The sequence below is a fragment of the Anas acuta genome, chromosome 15 (assembly GCF_963932015.1).
Source record: "Anas acuta chromosome 15, bAnaAcu1.1, whole genome shotgun sequence".
NCBI lineage: Eukaryota > Metazoa > Chordata > Aves > Anseriformes > Anatidae > Anas > Anas acuta.
Window position 1 is genome coordinate 3,561,120 of NC_088993.1, and position 19,645 is coordinate 3,580,764.

The 19,645-nt window shown below is 35.2% G+C and overlaps 1 protein-coding gene across 28 annotated transcripts in view; it reads left to right on the plus strand.

The window, feature by feature from the left end:
- Positions 1-19,645, plus strand: part of RBFOX1 (RNA binding fox-1 homolog 1) — an 881,332-nt gene that overhangs the window by 264,940 nt on the left and 596,747 nt on the right. For 20 of the 28 annotated variants that reach the window (XM_068698951.1, XM_068698955.1, XM_068698945.1 and 17 more), the window contains one exon: positions 5,921-5,968. The exons of 1 other annotated variant lie outside the window; for it this stretch is intronic. In XM_068698951.1, coding sequence (XP_068555052.1) covers positions 5,921-5,968 — 48 coding nt within the window. Of the gene's footprint in view, positions 1-5,914; positions 5,969-19,645 lie in introns of those variants that run through there. 7 more of the 28 variants (XM_068698971.1, XM_068698995.1, XM_068698987.1 and 4 more) reach the window with 1 other exon arrangement.

Sequence of the window (19,645 nt, forward strand, 5' to 3'; positions counted from 1 at the left end):
TCAGATATAGGCAATGGGAGTAGTGTGTTAGTGTGTGTACATATGAATTCTCTTTGCTGTCTGGATTTCATTACTTTCAAATGAAAGAAAAAAAAAAAAAGCAATTGAAGTAACTTCTCTGAAGTTTCCAAACCTGTACATGTTAAGTTTTTTCTCTTGTTTTTGTTGTTGTTCTTTTGTTTGTTTGAAGGTTTTGTTTTGAGTGTTATGATAGAGAAGTAGTGGGAAGATTTTGGATAGTAGGAAGACAGCAAACTAAAAAATATATGATAAAGGACAATATGATAAAGGCATGCACAAGTGTTATTTATGTTAGCATGAGTAGTAGTTAGTTGGGGACATTGATTTCTCTATTTCCTGTTCAAGAAGTAAACTTACATATATAATTTCAGAAGCCATGTAATATAATTGTGTGGAGGTTTCTACTGCATCCTAAAGCCAAAATATCATCCAGAGCCATGCTATCACTAATGATTACTTTTACTTTCTAGATCTTTCCTTTTACTTCTCTTCAGTAACACATGAATTACCAATTCATGCTAATGCAGAATGAAGGTGCTAGAGAGATTTCCCAAGAGCCTAGTATATTAAACTTTAAATTTCCTGAAAGGTATGAATCATCAAAAAGTGTAAAATTGGGATGAGGGAATGGAGCCTTATCAGGAACGAAATAGGTGTCACATCTGATGTATTCTGTACTATGCACTTTCAGTATATCTTGCTGTCAAGTTATCTAAATCAGTTGTCTCCAAACAAGCACTGAAAAATAATATGTGCCTATTGTTCTCACTTTTTTCTCTGGTAAGCTACGGTACAACCAAAAATTTAATACCAGTTGGTCACTAAGGGAACTAAATCTGATAAATGTTGGTAGGACACTTTAAGGCTACATTTCAGAACTCCATGCCTACAAAAACAGAGATGATTATAATTTCACCATCCCAGTTACTGGAATTCTGTCGTTAAACATATGTGGCAGCATCCCTTATGGCTTTTGTTCAAGTTGTTTGTCCATTGCTGCTCCTGATACACTGCATAAAGCCTTGTCTTGTTTCCTTGAAGCTACCCAACAAAGCAGGCAAAATAGGCAATTTCCTTCTGTGCTGTCAAGTCAATATTTAAAAATAGAGCTCTTAATATGTTTATAGTACTATAATTTAATTGGCTGTTAAGCAGTGACACCTAGTTTAAAAAAAAACATGGTGGTTTAAACTGAAATGGATAAGTTTTCTATTTTAATGATAGCGTATGTCTATAATTCATTCTTTCCATGTTTCCCGTGAAATATCCTGTGAAATGTTCTATTATATAATTTATCTAAAGTACTAATTCTTCAGGAGTAACAAATTTTGCTGTTTTTTTTTAACCTTAACATGAAAGAATGTAAAAGAAAGTGTCTAAAATACTGTTCAATTCTCTATATTTTTACACTTGCTTTACAAAAACTGTATTGCTTAGTCTCAATTCACACAGCAGGGAGATTTGCAATACACCTATCAAAATGACAACACTGTTGTGTTGCACTTACAGAGAATGGCAAAGATGTCTCTCAGAGAAGAACATTCTGATATATATTTTTTTTACTTCTTACTCTGTATTTAACAGATGATTCATTTCAATGCATTTTTTTTCCAAGTTTAATTTTCATGTATGTTTTTCTTTAAAGGATGTAGATGATGTATACTGAAATGTTTATATTTAAACATAAATATTTTTGAAGCCAGTTACTTGACTGGTTTAAAGAATTATACCACTAACCGTTTTATAAAAATCAGTTTGTTTTGCTTGAGCAGTTAGAGGTTCACATACGCTTGTGCATCCCTAACATGAAATGCTCAGTTCACTCAAGGAAAACTTCTGAGATCGGGTACAATGGGTAATAAGACGGTGGATTGCATTTTTTCAAAAAAGACTTGACTGTAGACTTCCTAGAAACATCAAGCATACAACAAGAGTTGCTTTTATGAAACAACTTGTTTCTGCAGCATTGACTTTTTTTCCAATGAGTCCAGCATAATTCAGGAACCTGCATTCCATGTTTTCCAGAATCCATTCCCTTGCTCGGGCTCTTAAAATGTTGTGTGTAGCTGTGTGACAAACCAACTGTACTATCCAAGTAAAAACTTGATAAATTAATTGTGACAACAATAAAAAGCCTATTTAATCTCTCTCTCCCTCTTTTTTTCTCTTTTCCTGAGGGGGGGAAAAAAAAAGGCATAATAATACCAAAGGTGGTACTGCTGAAAAATTGCTTTTTCATTGCTTTCATGTGGCTAACCACTTTGGAATGAAGATACCTGAATTCTCCTTTAGGATACTGACTGGGTACCTAACAAACTTAGTGTATATGTTTTGATAAACGATAACTATGATTTGTTAGGGTTTCATTGTTAGAGAAAGATCCTGTTCAGGAAGTTGAGCTTTTTAGGGTGTTATATGTTAAACAGTTGTTACAGGCTGGGTTGTTATCTAATAATATGACTAAAGCATGCTTGTCAAAAATGGCTTAGGAAATATTTTAAAATTAATATTTGGAATACAGAAACAAAACGTAAGTGGAGCTTTTTTGTGTGTTTGTTTATACTTGTGCCAAAGTCTAAAATCAGGTCTCTTGAAGACGCAGCAACTATTTCTCAACCCTAATATGACTTCACTTAATTTCAAAGATAGCAAATACTGCTGTCTTGTTGTCATCAACATCCCATAACACTGAAAACATACTTAAGTAGATTTCATCGCTAATGACACGATGGTTAATTTTTAGATAATGCTTCCCATATACTTAGTTCGAACAGCAAACACTGTGAAACAATATCATTATCTAAAAGTCATGCAACAGTTCAGGGTTAAAACTTCAGCCTACACCTTTTCCTTATGGCTGGCATCAGCTAACTTCCAGGTGCATTGCTTCAATTCCTATCGCAGTCCTGAGTGTCTCAGATAGGTTGGCATCAGCTGTTCTCAGCAGGGCTGCCCTGTGCTTCGTTTGTACCTTTGGCCTTACTGGACATAGGCAGTCATGTAAGGTAAACTGTGCTGGAAGGAAGATGGGTTTTGCTTTATCCGTGTAAAACTGAGTTTTTTGCTTCACATTGAATAAGAAATACTTACGTGGTGGTTTAACACCGGTAGGCAGATAAGCACCGTAACAACTGCTCTCTCATTCTTCAGTAGGATAGGGGAGAAAATTTGATGGAAAACCCCCATGGGTGTTAGCTCCCTCCAGATCCCCTGTTCCTGCATGGGCTCTTCTCCACAGCCTGCAGCTCCGGCCCGGGGCCTGCTCCTGTGGGGGCTCTCCATGGGCCGCAGCCTCCTCCGGGCCACATTCACCTGCTCCACCGGGGGCTCCTCCATGGGCTGCAGTGCGGAGATCTGCTCCATGTGGGACCCATTGGTGCAGGGGGACCATGGGTGCAGCCTGCTCCACCAGGGGCCTCTCCACAGGCCGCAGGGAAACTGCTGCTGCATGCTTGGAGCACATCTTCCTCTTCTCCTGCACGGCTGTGGGTGTCTGCGGGGCTGGTTCTCTCACCTTTCGTCACCCTTCTCTCTCAGCTGCTGTAGCACAGCAGTTGTATTTTTTTTCTTCCCCTTTCTTCAGTCTGCTGTCCGAGAAGTCCAACCAGCATTATTCACAGCTCAGCTCTGGCCAGCAGCGGGTCTCTGTGGAGCCGGCTGGCTCTGCTCTGGCATGGGGCAGCTGCTGGGCTCCTTTCACAGGGACCATCCCTGCAGCCCCCTACTACCAAAGCTGTCCCACCTAAACTCAATACAGCTTATGAACACATATTTCTTAAAAATTGCTTATAATGGGCATTAACGATGAAAAAATATCAAATTAACATAGTCTCTAGCCAGTAGAAAGGATCATGCTGTTACTTCTTCAGCGAGGAACACCGATCATATTGAGTGTTCGTAATAATTATAGCTGGAATTAGATAGGAACTCCTTTATTCCATGTTTAGTTAATTTAGGTTGATTTAATTTAGTATGCAAGATAGAGCCACTGTTGTCCATTGCAATTTAAAAGATCGATTTCATTTTTTGATTAACCAACAAATAAAATACGTTGGGGAATGTTTTGTTATTTTCAAAAGGTGACCTGGGTCATAGCTAGCAGGTGAAAAGGCCTGGATAATACAGTTTGCATTCATTTACCCACGTTAGAAAGCTTTTTAAGTGCTGAACTTTGTTCTTCATGCACTTAAAAAAAAAAAAAAAAAAAAAAAAAAGGAATTACAACCAAGCCAGCCTGTAGGCTGCCAGGAAGACACACCTGAAAGAAAATTTTTGAGTATTACATTCCACAAATACAGCCTGGTTTCCCAGGAAAAGTATTTTGAATGTAAGGAATGTTTGACAAACTGATTCACATGTGATGCATAAAACTAGCTAGAATAACAAAGATTATTTTGTTGGAAATACGCTGCTTGAGAAGTGACGGAGAATAGGATATGCCTAATGAAAACATCTTTAATATACCTTGCTGTTAATTAAAGTAATTTTTCAGGAAACCTTGACTCATCTTACTTGACTGAGTGATTTTCTTTTTTTTAATCTTTTATGGGTATATGGCTTAGGTAAGAAGACTTTGATGTTGGAATAGTACCAATCCTTCATTTAAGACGAATAGGCATGGTCCTGAGGAAACACAGCACCATTATTTAATTTGTTTTCATTTTCAATGGAAATGACTACTAGCTGTCAGTCTTAAATTTGTGGTTTAGTTTAGCAACTCTAGCTAATAATTCAAAAGCCGATGAGAGTAGTTCTAGCTTCATTAAGAGGCTGGGGAAGGACTTACTTTTAACAAACAAAATTGGACCTCATCTCTGTGCCATTTTTTCCTAACAGAAATCTTAAAAATTGCAGTATGTAATCAAAATTACCTTCCAGTAATACCATCATATAATCTTGTGTACAATCTAATGACTTGAAATATATATGGTTTATTCAATTTTAAGGAATAACTTCTTGTACAAAGGTATAAAATGAAGAAAGCAATGCCTTGATTTTGTGATTATTTTGTGATTTATTTTTTTTTTGTGATACATTGTCAAATTTTTTGTGATAACAATTCTCTCTACATGTCTTCAGAAAAAGAGAACATATTCTCTGTTCACCTACTAGCAAAATTCTGAGGTTTAATGAGAGTCAAAATGCCTTAGGAATAAAAGAAACAAGTTTTGGGTGTCATTAGATTTAAGATTATTAGTCTGATACTTGAAGTCCAAGTTATATGCGTGTGTGTGTATATATCCTATATATACTTATATAAAATAGGTGCTTGAGTATTCTTGCATTTTTCAGTGGGGATTGATACAAATATCTTCAACCTATCTAGTAGTCTATAAGTATAAATATGGACTATGTATTACAGTTTTCAGGCCAGAAAACAAAATAATACATTGTCAATTTTAAAGTCCAAGTTAGCACTTCAGTTAACAGACAGAAGTTTGAGTGTTTATTTATCCTCTTAAGTTGACAATAATCTTACCTTTAAAAATTTTTGTTACAATCAGTAATAAAATAGAAAAGAAAAAAAAAGAGCAAACGATTACATTTTATCAAGAAGCAATTGGAAAAAAAAAAAATTACACCTTACAGAGATCTTATTTTTGTCTTGTGTACTATACTATCTTGAAAAAAGTTGTTTTTTTCCAATCCTATCTTTCAGTTGACAACACATCTGCTTGTAATGAAGTTTAATAAATAAATAGTTTAATAAACATTCCTTAAAGCTGTAATGCTAAATATTGTACCCTTAAAGGTACTGTGAATACAAAAGTAATACAGTAATATATAATAGATTGAGAAACCTGTTTTTCAGACTTTGATGCCTTTTCTCATTCAGAGTTATTTTCACAGCCCTGAAGAATGTGCTTTGTGTCATAGTCTTCTCTGTTTGTCTTTCCAGGATACTAAATCAGAGTGCAATTCCTGTGTAGAAACTGAGGACAGAAAAGTAAGTTGCTTGTTTTAATGTAATTTATGTCAGGCCGGTCTAGTAAGTATTTCTTTGATTGGTTTATGTTTTCAATTTAGCCATGTGAAATTATTTTAAGTTGTTTTATGTATGTGTGTTAAAGTTTCCTAACAATGCCTTATCTAATGTAGTTGTATTTTAACTTCAAATGGTACAAAACACTATCGAATGTGCTTCCATTAGAAATATACCTACTTGTTCAGAAGAGAATTATAATCTTACTTTTGTGAAATTATGAATTGCCTAAAAGACAACTGCACTCCCTATTCTTAATTTCATTATTAGCAAAATTACTGCATGACGTCTTTCATGATAATGGTGGCATACCAAGATAAATATTCTTAAAATAGCAAGATAAGGGCTACTTCCTCTTGCTTGATAAGCAATATGTTTGATATTGATTTATTTTCCTTCTAAATGGTTGCAGTCTAGAAAAAAAACTCATATTATTTCCAATTTTATTGTTAGTGAGTATAAAAAGTGCATTCTGTTCTGTTCTTTGCCTTGCTAGCTTTTTTTATACTACGTTATACATGCCATACGTTTATACTACGTTATGGCATGTATACTAGAATATACCTGAAAAAAAAAGTACATTTTAGATTTAGATTCTTAAATTGAAATCTGATCAATTTCCACTCAAAAATGAGAGACGTGGAAAGCTGCCTTCTAGCACTAACAATTTCATACTCTCAAGTTATGTTTTGAAACAGCAGGGTTTTATGCTTAATTTAACATTATGTTAACTGTGCTATTATGTGTAAAATCAATGTTCTACTACTCAAATTTCCAAAGGTTCTTTGTTTTTGAACTTCTTTTGGCTTCTGAATCTTTCCATGATTATTCAGTGACTTCTGATTTCCTTAATGATAATCAAGTTCTTTTTGATGTAAAAATGAAATTTTATTAATTGTCATCCCAGATGCATTTTAGTTGTTCATGATAGCACACATCTTATAAAATACTGTTATTCAAGTCTGACATAAAATGATTTTGAGGTTACTGCAGGAAAGCAAAATTCATTTGCTTTGTTATGTGATGGAAGTTCTTCAGAATTTCAATCATTTTCAAAATTTTCAGGAATGAAGAGAGGAAATTATTTTGAGTTAAACAAAAACACATTGAGATTTCAATTATGATAACAAAATTTGAATATAATAAAAATAGAATGTATGTTATGTCTTAAATACCTATCAGCTGTTACTAGTCTCTGATTATTGAAGTCCACTATAAAATTTAGGGAATTCTCCTTGTTATTTACACCCCTACTGTTTTTTTCAGTTTGCTGGGAGGTTTGTTTGTTTGTCTGTTTGTTGTTTTCTTTTTTTCTTAAATGAAATGCAGTAAATTAAAATATTGTTTTTTCCCTTTTACTTACTTTATGCCTTTCATAAACCCTATTTTCCTTTGTTAATAACTTCAATTATTTTTTTTTGATGAAATTCCCAAGTTTCTCCTGTTTTTTATGAAAGATTTCTTTTTTTAGGCTTCATTAAGTTTGAACTGCTGATAAATTATACCTTCTCATATCTTATGCAGTTTGTTACATTATTTTCTCAAGCATTTTGCAGAGATGAATGAAGGTTCATATATGCATGTTTTGTTATGCATATATGCATATGCATGTTATGCATCACATAACAAAGCATGCATATAATGCATGTTTTCATGCATTTCTACTTACTGGAAAACTTAAACTTGAAGCTGGAATCTAGTTCTGGATTACTAAATCTATACAGTATATCTCCATGTGTCAGCAAGTATGAGTTTGTGAAAGTGTCAACTACATGACATCATGACATAATTTTAAATCTCTAAAATTAGATGGTACTCATTACTGTGAAACTCAGGCCATTTACACTTCAGTGATAGCTTTTATGAAACTAGGTGTTTAAATATAAGTGCATGCTGTTTGATACTCTGCTAAAACACCGTTTGGGACCTTACTTTCTAAACACCAGCATCTGACTTTTCTTGGTGTGGATAGTAGCGTCTGACACTGCACAACCAAATGGTTGTTTTTATTGCTTCAATAATGGGAAAAGTTATCACAAGGCTGACAAACTTTGGACTGTAGTATGATTAATTTATTAGTTATATTTCCTTTTTTTTTTTTTTTTAACTGCAACTTTCATTTTATAGAGCAGAATAGTTGCCAGAACACTAAAACACTTTTTTTTTTTTTTTCCTTCTCCATGCTCGAAGATAAGATAATTTCTACCTCAGTATAAATGATAGGAGTCATATACATGATACTTGGCCTTGGTTGAGTGGTCTCCTAAGGAGCTTGCATTCTTCAGTGACTCAGGCCATGGAGACTAACCGAGCTGTCAGACCCCAGAAAGAGGCAGTTACCCCCTCTGTTCACATCCTGCAGTATAGAATATGTGGTCTGCCTTTTTCTATGACAACACAGTACTAGGCAACTGAAGTGAAACAAAGAGCATGAGATTCCCATGTTACCCTGTGCCTTGTTGCTTAGCTGACCTATTTTCATCACTTCTCTTTCCATTCCTGTTCTTAAAAGCAGTGGCAGGGAAGATGAGCTGGTGGTCAGTGAGTCTCCAAACATGCTGTGAATCTTGAAGATTCTTTAACTTTTAAGGTATCACTAAGGTTGAAAATCTGGAGATTATCAACATTACAGTGCTGAGTGCTATGACTTTCTCATCCTTGTGCTATGTGCACAAGGATGAGTGCTGAGTGCTATGACTTTCTCATCCTAAATACTGATGCACACAGACGTGCCTTCAGTACTGCAGGCTCTTAAGTGACCTTGCCTCAGTAACAGCTGAAGTAATAAAAAAGTATGTGACATTTGCTAAGTTTAGGGCATTGGCTTGTTTATTGACTTGCTAAAAATACAGTTCTTATCAAAAACCAATAACCTGCTCAGTGTTCTAGCTTGCAAATGCAGAAACTACAACTTACATAGAGAATTGTCTATTTTATCTTTCTCTTTTTCTTAGTTTGTTGGAACATTTTGAAAGAACAGAAATGTAATAATTATATATTGTTGCTGCATGGCATATTTCATGTTTTCTGTGTTTGGTCTCAAAACTGAACCTTCTGCTGAGCTTAAGAGGCAGATTTACTTTTCAGTCCAAGGGTATAGATTATCAGTAATCCATTCTGTGATCATCAAATAAAGATGCATCCATTTTGTTTAATAATAATGAATTCTTTCATGTTTATTGAAAGCATAAATTTGGGGCTTAATGTAATTCATAGAACCTGAAACATTGTAAATAAATATTTTTATTCTATTGACATTGAAATCAAGACAAACTACTGCAGATGCGTCATTAGAATTTCATAATTTGACTCTTTCATAATGAAATATATTACTAATGAACTATATCATTAGTAATTAATGAAAAATATTCATAGCTAACAACAAAATATGTCTGCAAGGTCCCTTCCTTTTCTTACAAACTTTCTTCCTGAAGCTTCTTAATCTCTACTTTTCGAAGTAGAAATTTATGAAGCCGTTGCTAAAACTTTGCCTGTAGGCAAACTTAAATTTTGTAAAAGTAGTTATTATTGTGGAATCTATTATTCTGTAAGCGTCAAAATGGCATTTAATTTTCTTAACCACTTTATCACTATGACCTGTGTATCCCTCCCTTGTGACTTCCACTGAACTTTTTATTTAAGATTTTTTTTTTTTCTGCAAGGATAAATGCCTTCAGGTTTGAGAATCTGTTTGAGAATGTCAAAACAGCTGACAAGTAATCTACAGTCTGTTGTAACTGACCAATATCATTAGGCATTACTAACCTGTGTTTACTGCAGCCAGCGCGGCCCAGTGTATCTATGATTTTATGTCCCACTCTTCTTTTCTGTGTTTGTCACACCTAACCGTTTTTTTGTTTTGTTTTTATACCTTCTTTCTGAACAACCAATATTAGGTGTTTAAAACTAAGCGTGTTATTCTGCAAATGTCAGCTTTGCTGTTAAAAGCAGCATGCATGACCATTAAAATTTCACAGGAAAGAAACTTGTTAAAAACATATGAACTGTGACTTCACGAAAATAGATTGATATCTGAAGCTAGTCTCATGTTTAAGGAATTGGAGTCATAATTTCAAAACCTGTGATATTTTCTAGCATGACGCTTCAGTCTTCAATGGATGATAAGTGATGTTGTTCATTTGTTCTTTTTACCCATACGTATGTCCATATTTTTACCCAATAATTGTGTTGGGGGCAAAATATGTGGTTGTTGTTGAGGGAATTAATAAGGATATTGATCTTTTTGCCAAAACAGACAGCCTTGTGGATTCCTTTGTGATCTTTTCTTCCTTTTGTTATAAGCAAACTCTAGCCTTGGTGTCCACTTCAGGAAGAGTGCTAATATGTAAAGCTGTATTGCTCTTACACCAGCTTAATCATTTCTCAACAGCTGAAAAACTTGCCTCAAGTATATCTTCTGCATCTTTTATTTATTCTCAGTCTGCATCTCTATTTGGTCTTAAACATATGAAAAATAATTGCTATATGGGACTGGCATTGAATAGGAGTCCTCAACATTACAAAACAAACAAACAAAAAGCCACAAAAACCCGGAAATAACCTTTGAAGCCTGAACAGAACACAATAGAATACTTTGTTTTCATATGCAGTTGTTGTCATATCATCTAATAAATTCATGTCAACACTGTGAAACCAACACTCTGCTATGAAGTTACCTTCCCGTTGCTTCTTCACCACGCTCTCTTTTGTTTTCTTCTGAAATGGAAAGCTGTTTGAGCCACTGAAAACTGACTGGAAAGCTAACTTATAATGGTCTTTCTGTGCTGGATAATTTTGTGGCAGCTGGGTTTTACTATGCCAGGAATGTTTTATTCTACATATTTGGTTTCTTCATTTTTGTTTGATTTCGGCATGCTCTTTTGTAATAGACTCACTTTTGCTGTAATGTGTAATGACAGTCTCTTCAGTATTCCTTGCAGGCAAGTAAATGCTGACCATTAACTAGCAGCTATGTTATTAGCTTGGTGGCTCAAGGTCACTCAGGATATCCTGGTCCATTTTCTGTTCTTCAGTAGCTCATGGAGAGAACATTTTTGAGATGCATCTTGACTTCAGAATTTACCACTTTTGAGCTCAGAGTGCAGAGGCTTTATGAGAGCAATAGATTTTATGGGTATGCATTAGGTCATGATAGGTCAGTAAGTTAGAAAATTTCCCTGTAGTGACATGTTTCATAACTCCCTATTACCTTCTGTGGGATATGGTATAGACAGTAATACCTTTCCTCTTCTATGCCTGCTGTGGAAACGACTTCATAATTATTTTAGTGTCTTCTATCAGAGGATTTCCAAGCATTTTGCAAACATTTTAAAAACACCTGTGAGGAAAGTACTTGCATTTATATTACTCAGGTTAATTATGGGGAAATAGAAATATGAAGAGAAAGGCGTAGGCAAAGTTACAATGTGAGTCTGAGACAAAACGTGGAGGAAAACAAACAGATTTACAAATACACTTTGCTCAGTATATCCTATGGCTTTTTGCAATCTTTTATTTACTTTTTCAATTTATAATGATCAAATATTCCATGTAAGTTTAAGGGAAAACTTTGTTTTAGTAGTAGGAAGAAATTTTATCCGATTTCTTTAACACTGTTTTTTAGGTTACTGTGGGAGGGAATTAATAAGGGTATCAAATAAGAACGAGATGATAAGAAACATCATGGACAGACACACTCAACTGCAGACATCTAAGATGTGAATATATTTGTATACACTTTCCTTTCATTTTAAATCCTTTTTCTGCTGTTTAGGAGCTCCCTGTCAGTGAATAATACGGAGTAAGTGTCATTTCTGTTACCTCATGAAAGCATCATGCAATCTTTGGAGACTGGGATGCATTTTTCCTCACATTAGAAGGAATCAATTTTTTGATGAGTGAAGCTTGCAGACTCTAATGTATTGGTATGGAAATGTTCTATATAAGTATTTTTTGTTCTGCTAGATGATTATGTTCCATAAATTGCATTGGGATGTAGATTCTGAGGAATTAAGAATCTTAAGGAAGTTCTGAATACTAATGGGCCTCCCCTTGTTTACTAGAGTGAACAAATAAATGATTCCCATTTCTTCTGCCTCATTAATTGATGTAAAAATAAGAGTATTATTGAACCATCATATGATAGGACATAGAATATACGAGATTGGACATAAAATTCAGAAACAAGTGAGAATAACAAGCTATTCAGATAATATCTACCTACCACTGTATGCCAGAAGTTCCCACTACGATTTCAGCTCTCTTAAATTGGATTTGTGTGATGTTTCTAGAGTCTACCTTACCACAGAGAAGTTTTCAAAACTTCTGTAAGAGAGTAAGAAAATCTCAGGGTTATTTTTGGCAGAGAAGTTGCTTGAAAACTATGACTGCCTTCTCCACAAAAATTTTAGTTCAAGATTTTTTGTTCTCCAGATACTCTAAAATACAGAAACTCTGTTGAATCAAACACATACTCTGAGTTGCATAGGTATCATTTATTATTATTCACACTACTTTTAATCATATTTTTAAAATGGAGGGATCTTCCATTTCCTTGTCTTTATGTTCTTCACAAGTAAAAGGATTACTTACAGAAAAATATATAGCAGAAATTTGCCGTATAATCTAACACACAACACAAGTCAGCCTAAGAAATACTGGCAGTTATAAAGAGGGGAAATGCTCAAAAATCCAGTCTATTTCCTGGCATGTGGATTGTTGTAGTTCAAAGTCTTGTTGAAAAGTTATACAGTATTTGAATGATCATTCAGTTCTATTACTGTTCTCTTGTTCTTCCTGTTACTGACATGCAATTACAGAATTTCACAACTGAAGTGATGACAATTGCTTGTGTGTGTCTATCTTTCCCTTAATCCAACTGCATCGAGCAATCTGTAATTTGATAAAATGGAATTGAAATGACAGTCATGGTGGAAGTGCCAAAACAATAATTTGACCTCCCACTGAAGTGCCAATGTGTTCAGCTGTATGAATTTCACTCATGCTGAATACACATAAGGAACATGTATAGTGTATTTATTATGCTAGAACACCTGTTAAAGCAGATTACAAAAAAAAAAAAAAAGTACAATTTGCCTTTTTGCCAATGTGTTCCATCTTTAACCATTACATTTTCTATGTCCATGCTACTGTCTACAAACACGATTACTATTGCACACATTAACTTTATAATTCTATTAGGAAAGTATGTTCTTCAAATCTTAATTTTGAAGGTATTTTTCTAAATCTTTAAATTATTCTGTTAAGTGACATAAGTGTGTGGCTGCCTCCTCCAGCTGCTCCAGCCCAGGGCTGCTCCTGCCCAGCTGCTGGGGCCATGCCTGGGGACCTGGGGTCTCTGCCCATGCTGGGGATGTGGCCACCACTTTCCCCTTTGCAGGTTCAGCTGGTAGCAAAGCTGAGCAGGGATCTCAGACACGCACAGACACACAGGACATTGACACAGCTGGTTGCACAGGGTGCCACAGGCAAGGTGCTGCCTTCAAAAGCATTCATTTGCATATGACTCACCTGAGCATAGACATTTCCTTCCTACTCTTCCTCCTTGTATAGAAGGTATAGGAGGTCACTAGTGCAGGCACATATAGGACACTCATGCAGGGCTGCAGGGGTGGCATCTGTGAGAAGGGAACAGGAGTTGCCCCCATGCTGGACACAGCCAGTTTCTGTCAGCTCCGGGAGGGACCTGACACCTGCCAAAGCTAAGCGAATGGATGATACTGGTTGAGCCTCTGCATTACGTATTTAAGAAAGTGTTAGAACAGCTGTGAGAGAGAGGAGTGAGAAAATGAAAGAAATAACCCTGCAGACATCAGGGTCGGTGAAAGAGAAAGGTGGGGGGAGGAAGTGCTCCAGGCACCACAGCAGATTCCCCTGAAGCCTGTGGAGAGGCCCATGGTGAAGGAGGCTGTTCCCCTGCAGCCCATGGAGGACCATATCATAGAATCATAGAATGGCTTGGATTGGAAGGGACCTCAGCGATCATCTAATCCCAATATGAAACCTTTTTCAGTTATAAACAGCAATCACTCTGTTGGATAGGCAGTGGCATGTGATTATTGTAAAGACTGTTCAAAACACAGACTGCATTAAATAATGTCGGCATTTGTAACATCAATGTGTATCATTTTTTGCTTGCCTCAAACGAATGCAAATAATACTTGAAAGGAATCTAGGAAGGTAAAGCATCTTTGCGATGTAGGCCCAATTCAGGATGCTTGCTCCTTAGTGTATGAGCTAGCACCTCAGCAATCCTGCTGCACTGCTGAATTCAGAACATGTCTGGTTAGCTTTCTGCAAAAAAGGTACGTGGTAACTTCCAGTCTTGTCTTGTTAAGGGAGGTGAGGTGGGACTTCAGTCTTGAGAAGTATAACAAAATGAAAGTACTTTTGAATTGAAAATGAGATGATATTTATTGGAAGTGGTGCCAGTCTTGTTAGAGGTAATCTTTCCTAATGCCTTTTGATTTACTTAAGAAATCAAAGTGACATTAACAGAAAACATGGACACTAGAGAGGCCTGTATTTACAGTAAGAAATACATACATTTCATACAAAGTAACTAGAAATTATGTGCTAACCAACTGTTCAAAAAGTCTGTATTTCAGCAGAGGCTGAAGACAACGTGGGGTATTTCTTCAGCATACATGTGCGTGTGAGGCTGCATTTGGAGATGTACACCATTTCATGCCTGTCATCTTGTCATGGAAGCATGGAGAGATTTTACCATTCAATGTAATCAAGTCACTAGCACCTGAAGTGATATTCAAGTTCTTGCTAGGAGCCAGGGCTATTTTTGTAGACAGAGGTTTTCCAGCATAGAAGTTGAGCACAGCTTTACTAGCAACCAGTAGCTCTTTTGACATCTTTTTAACTCTAGTGTTGAATTTTGCTCATGGAATAAGGATTGGAATTTCAAGAATGGGGAAATTAAAATTATAGACTAATTTTATTTAAATAATACAAGTTTTTGCTTCATCTGTTTGAGCTGAACCATGCCTCATTACATATTTTAGTAATCTGGAACTTCATTTTTTTGTTGAACCAGGATGTCAGTAGTTTTGATGCAATGCTTTAACGTTTTAACTGGATAAACTCTTAAAAAAAATAAACCTAAGGGCAGTTTTGTGAGAGGGCAAAGAGGGCAGGAAAAAAGGTTTATAGAATTGCTCTTACCTGTGGTTTTGTATCCCTAGATAATTAACCTGAGTCTTAAAGTGTTGGGCATTCAACTAAAGCATATGTTTCAAGTTGTCATTATTAGCCTCACTTATAATTTTTCAGAATGTTTGTTAATTTTCAGCTTGTTTTGAAACAAAGTGCTTGTGCTTGTTTTGATCGATACATTAAGGTAGGTGGATTCTAGCCATGATGACAATAAATGGACTAGGTCAGTGTTTGCTGGGATATGGAGCAGAAATAGGCTGCAGAGTAACTCCTAAGAGGACTTTATATAATGAGGCCACTGAGGGAAGCCACTCATGTGTTTGCATTCACAGAGAATCAGTGAATTTACCCAACCAGTAAGAGTATTTATTCTTGCATAAAGCCCCCAGATGGTAACATTTCAAAAATATAGATAATACTTTTCTTACTTCTGTTATGCATCAGGCTTTTTGATATGCTTTTTTATTAGACAAGTAATCTTGCAGATGTTGTTTCATTAAACTGAGGTACAGAGTTACATTCCATTAATTTTCTATTCCCAAGTTCTAGGCAATGCATTCTAATTTTCTTTCTTTAAAATTGCAGGACAGCATTTCATATATTAAGTGATACACAGATTGCACATTAGCTGATTAAACTTACCAGAACAGCACTAATTGAATACTTGCTAACTTGTCTTTTTCAGTTTTCTAAAAGGTAAAATTAATAAATAAACAAGTTATATTGTTACTTCAAAATATTGGGAAGTATTTTAAATGTTCCTAAGAGAGAAAACACAGGGACTGAGGAACCATTATAGTATTTATTTATTTTTTTGTCTCTGTACATCTAGATAGTCAATATGGAATGTGTTGTCTGAAATACAGAGGATTTAAAAATGTTTATTTTCCATACAGAAACCTCAGTTCTTCGAAGCAGACACACTTTAAATGTCTAAAAGCATTAAAAACTTTATTTTTTCTAGAAGAAAACATATTACCATCCGTCTGTGTTTAGCATTATAAGTGTTTCTATACTGCACTTTAATTTTACTTGCAGTAAGAAAGAAGCACTGTTGACTGCAGAGGTGTTTGAAATAGGCATTACATTTTCATGAAGTATCCTTAAAGAGGCTTACTGGTGAGTTGGAAGTACAGAGGTTATATATTTCTCCCGGCAAAACTTTGGGAATGAGAGTTCTTTTGTAATCTCTTGTAGTCCTTGTAGCAGAGTTTATGTTAAAGGAAACACAAATATGTTGCTATATAGGAGCTTGCAGTTGTCTCCTTATTTAATCAGTGTGCTTGATAGATAACCTTTTTATCAGACTGATTCTCTATGATGTTAAGGTATACTTTGTCTCCACTGAAACTGTATGAAACTTGGAAACAGTATTTGAAACTTTGTATGAAGAACTTGATGCAGGCAAGTTCTAAATCATAAAACTTAGAGATGCAAATAACATTACGTCTCTGCCAGCAACTGTGTCTCTATGGAAAGTTTAAATTTTAATATTGGAAATCCTTTTAGGAAGTGAACTTCTTATATTTTTGCTTCTGTTTTCTTTATAGACAATAACAAAATTGGGAATCATGTCAGCATGAAGAGAAAAGATCTTGATGCTGTGCAAGTGCTGTTTAGCATAAGGAAAACATTGGTGTGTTACCAGCACTGTTTTAGGGAAAAATCTGTCAGGTTGCTGGACCTATTTAAAAAAAAAAAAAAATCTATCTCTTGTTTTTTTGGGGAAAAACAAGAGATAGAAAGGTAGAAGGGAATTGGACAGGAGAACAGGATTCCTTTGGCCGGTGAAAATCTACACTTCCAACTGCTTCCAAGCCTGCGATCTTTAGTTCATATATACAGCATTTGTTTACTTCTTTTTTGTGGCAAGGAGTCTGTAACTCTTTGAACTGCTAATGTTTCAGCACTTCCTTAGGAAGTGGAGGATGAGATTGCAGGCTATTAATGAGTAGGGATAGCCCTATCTCATTTTTATTTGAGTTTACACTTCTACCACTGTTTAGACATAAATTGATCAGATGGTTTTCCAGGAGTGTGCGCATGGCAATATTATCAGTGGCAGATTGTTTTCATCATATTTGAAGGGACAGACTGGATCAGACTATTGTTTTGTTTGCCAAATTAATATCTGGGATTTAATCCAACCTGATTAACAGGATGGCTATGATTGGATCATAAAAGGGGAAGCAGCCATATGGAAGGCCTTTTTTATACCTGCTGGCTCTATTACTTTCCCAGTAGCTTGAACACACGCAATAATAAGCTTCTATTCAGTAATCCGAGTCATTTCTCATTGATTCTACTTAGTCTTTTTATTTTATTTTTTATTTTTAAATATTGGATCTCTTCCCAGGTAAATTTTTTCTCTGTAGCAGTAAATTGCTTTTTACAGCTGCCTAGACTATAGACTTCTGGTAGTGGGCAGTTTGACCAAACTGATAACTGACAACTAAGATAACTGATTCAGTTATCTTAGAACTGACTTCTTCAATAATGATGCAGAATGTACTTTCTTCTGATAAAGTCTATTATTATAAGACCACTTACACTTAAATGTATGTCTGCATTTGGAAATTTGGATGTGTGTGCATGCTCCTGTTGTCTTTGAAGTATTGTTGATGATTTTTTTAAGGAGTAAAGTGTAATGATTTCTTTCAATTTTCTTATACACGTATGTTTTATTGTCTTACTGCATGATGTGTGATACAGAGCCTTCATGCTTTATATATAAATTATTTGCAGTCCAGATATGACTTAATAATTATAGTTTTGCACAGTTCAGCTGAAAATGTTTTGCTGTAGATCAAGGTCAGAAAGAAAAAAAAAGGGGGGGGGGGGGGATGATTCTACAGTTTATTTCAAGTGCTTGAATACTGAAATAGGACACCCAAGGCAGTACTGAAATAATTAGTGTATGGTGGGGGTAGGAGAGGTGATAGTGAAGCTCCTCACCATAGCATACTTACTGTGTAACAGTTTTAAAAACATTCGGGGGTTATGTCTCAAAAAATACAGTATAAGTATTGAAAGAAGATTACAGATGTTCAAAGTATGAAAGACTTTGTTTTTTTCTTTCAGAAGACTATATAAAAATAAGTTCATTTATATTTTTCTAGATAATGGTAATATGCAAGTGGTGAACCTTTTGAAATAAATGCATTAAAAATGATCTGATCTCTGTTACTGTTTTTATAGACTTGATAAAGGTTGAGAACCAAGAAACAGAGCAGATTTTTTTTTCATATGTTGATTATCTGAAATCCAATAGAGAATTATTTTGTTTAGTGTGTTCATTTCACACCACTTCACTGTGGTCTTTTCCTGAACAGCTAATGGGTTAGCTGATGACATATGACAAAACCGGCAGTGAGAGGTAGAATCTTTTCTTGCTACCTGACATCGTGGTACACCAACTCATTAGTTTATTTTCCTGGAAAACTTTCTTTGTGCCTTAAGTCATCATACTTACAACAATGTTACTGCTACCTCCTGAAGATCTTTTATCTTTACAACCAAAGTCATGCGTTTACCATACTTATGGTCTATGTTTTCTTTGTCCTATTTTCCTCATATGAATTTATTATTTTATTTCTGTTAAACAGATTCCAACATTTCTTTGGAAAATAATGATATCCTAAGTTAAGATAGACTTTTTGACTTTCTGATGGCACATATGGTAGGTAAATACTGGTCAAAAACACCTTTTCTGTCTTGTCCACTGTCTCTCTTGACTTTGGCAGGTCAATTGTATCTTGAGCATTCTCTTCAATAGCATTAAAACATGTTCCTAGTTTGCTTAACAAGGTTGATTTTTTCTGGTTTAAATTCTTTTGATTGCCATTGAAGATGTAAAATGCTTGTACATTGATGTGGGAATGGCTATGAATCCTGTGAGACAGCATGGAGCGAAAACATTCGATTACATCTTAGGCAAACATGGCATACAGAGGCTTATGTTGTCTTACCTGCTATGCTGATAGTCTCAACTAGATGCAAATATTTGTTGTTGCTACTATGTCCAAAGATTATTGGGTCCAAAACTTTTAATATATGCTCCTAAAGTTATCAGAAAAATGTGTTTTTTGGAAGTTCTGCTCACTTTTTAAGAACGCGAGAAGTACAAAGGCTCTCAAAGGATGTCAGTTTTTATTTTGGTGGTTCTATAAGCTGAACTCCACTAGGAAACATCTGATTTGCTTTCTTAGTTCAAGCTAAACAGTAGCATACTGATATATTGCACTCCAGCACAGGGAACCATAAGAATTAATTGGATCAGAACCTAATCCAAGTTATTCTGCATGCTAATGAACTTGTTAATGTCTTTCAAAACGTTACCTATAGTTGTTCTGTCACATCATACACTTTCCTTTTTCAAAACTAACTTAAAATCTCCAAAACTTGATACTTATTTTAAAAGGAATATTCCTGTAAGTATCACGAAGTATTCTTACT